At 58.8% G+C, this 1,239-nt stretch overlaps 1 protein-coding gene across 1 annotated transcript; it reads right to left on the minus strand.

Moving 5' to 3' along the window:
• Positions 1-6: 6 nt before the first annotated feature.
• On the minus strand, positions 7-998 carry LOC103798669 (calumenin; the record flags this gene model as incomplete). Its single annotated transcript, XM_009070946.1, has 4 exons — positions 7-58; positions 136-335; positions 655-715; positions 832-998. Coding segments are annotated over 4 exons (480 nt in total), but the record flags the coding sequence as incomplete, so codon positions are not given.
• Between the last annotated feature and the right edge of the window lie 241 nt (positions 999-1,239).

Here is a 1,239-nt window from a genome sequence, read left to right on the forward strand (position 1 = left end):
GACTGCCCACGAACAGGTCCGACTTGTCCACGATCTCCTCCCGCGTCAGCTTCCCGTCCTGCCGGAACGCCACATCCCGCTGTGCCCGTGGCCCACCATCCCCGCACCCCGCGCCCCCCGGAGCCACTGGCCCACCTTGTCCTGGTCCGATTCGTAAACCAGGTGCCGAGCCTCAGCCTCGGCGTGGTCATAGTCCGAGGGCAGGATCCAGTCCTTGGTCTCCTCCTTGTCCATCTTCCCGTCGCGGTTCTTGTCCCGGAATTCCACAAACTGCTCCCGCTCCGTCTTCACCCACTCGGGCTCGTCAGCGTCGCCGTCCTGGCTGTACATGTCGCCTGGGGGAGAGCGGGATCGGGATCCTCCCAAACACCTCCATGGCCCCATCCCCATCCCAAGGATTGACTTGGAGCCTCAAGTTCCCCAAATCCACCCCCAAAATCCCAAAGCGCTGTTTGGGTCGGGATTGCAGCCCAACTCTTCAATGGAGGCACAGGGAGGGTGGAAGCTGGGAGAGAGAAGGATATTCCAGGAGGGGAAGAGATGGAAAGGATGTGCCAGCAGTGGCTGCCACCGGCTGGGGACATGGAGGAGACATAGAGGAGATACGGAAGGGACACAGAGGGGACACAGAACGCAGTGGCTTCGGCATCTCACCAATGTACTCTTCCAGGTCAATGAAGCCATCACCATTCTTGTCAATGTCCTCCATGGTTTCCTGCAGGGAGACATTGGCATGAGCCATGCCCAGAGCAGTTCCGACCCCCCGGTGATCCCCCACTGCCAGAGCTTCCCAGGAACGCCCCATTCCCAAGGCCTCAGCGTCGGCCACACCTGCACGACGATGTCCTTCATGTAGTCATACTCCTCGGGGTGCAGGAAGGCTGTGAACTCCTCCTTGGTGGCCGCCAGGTCCCCATCCTTGTCAGCCATCTTGAAACGTCGCTCGTCGCGCACCATCATCTGCTTGTAGTTGAAGCCATCGTCAGGGTCCGGATCGTCTGCCGGAGCACAGAGAGAGCTCAGGTCAGGCAGAGACCACGGGCACCCCCAACACAGCGTGACTCAACCCAACTCAACACAACCACAACACAATCCAACCCAAACCAATTCAACACAACCACAGCACAACTCAACCACAACCCAACAACAACCACCTCAACTTATCCACAGCACAACCCAACCATAACCCAACCACAATGTAACACAACTCAAACCACAGCCCAACCCAACCTCAACATC

The sequence above is a fragment of the Acanthisitta chloris genome, unplaced genomic scaffold, assembly GCF_000695815.1.
Source record: "Acanthisitta chloris isolate BGI_N310 unplaced genomic scaffold, ASM69581v1 scaffold13203, whole genome shotgun sequence".
Lineage (NCBI taxonomy): Eukaryota > Metazoa > Chordata > Aves > Passeriformes > Acanthisittidae > Acanthisitta > Acanthisitta chloris.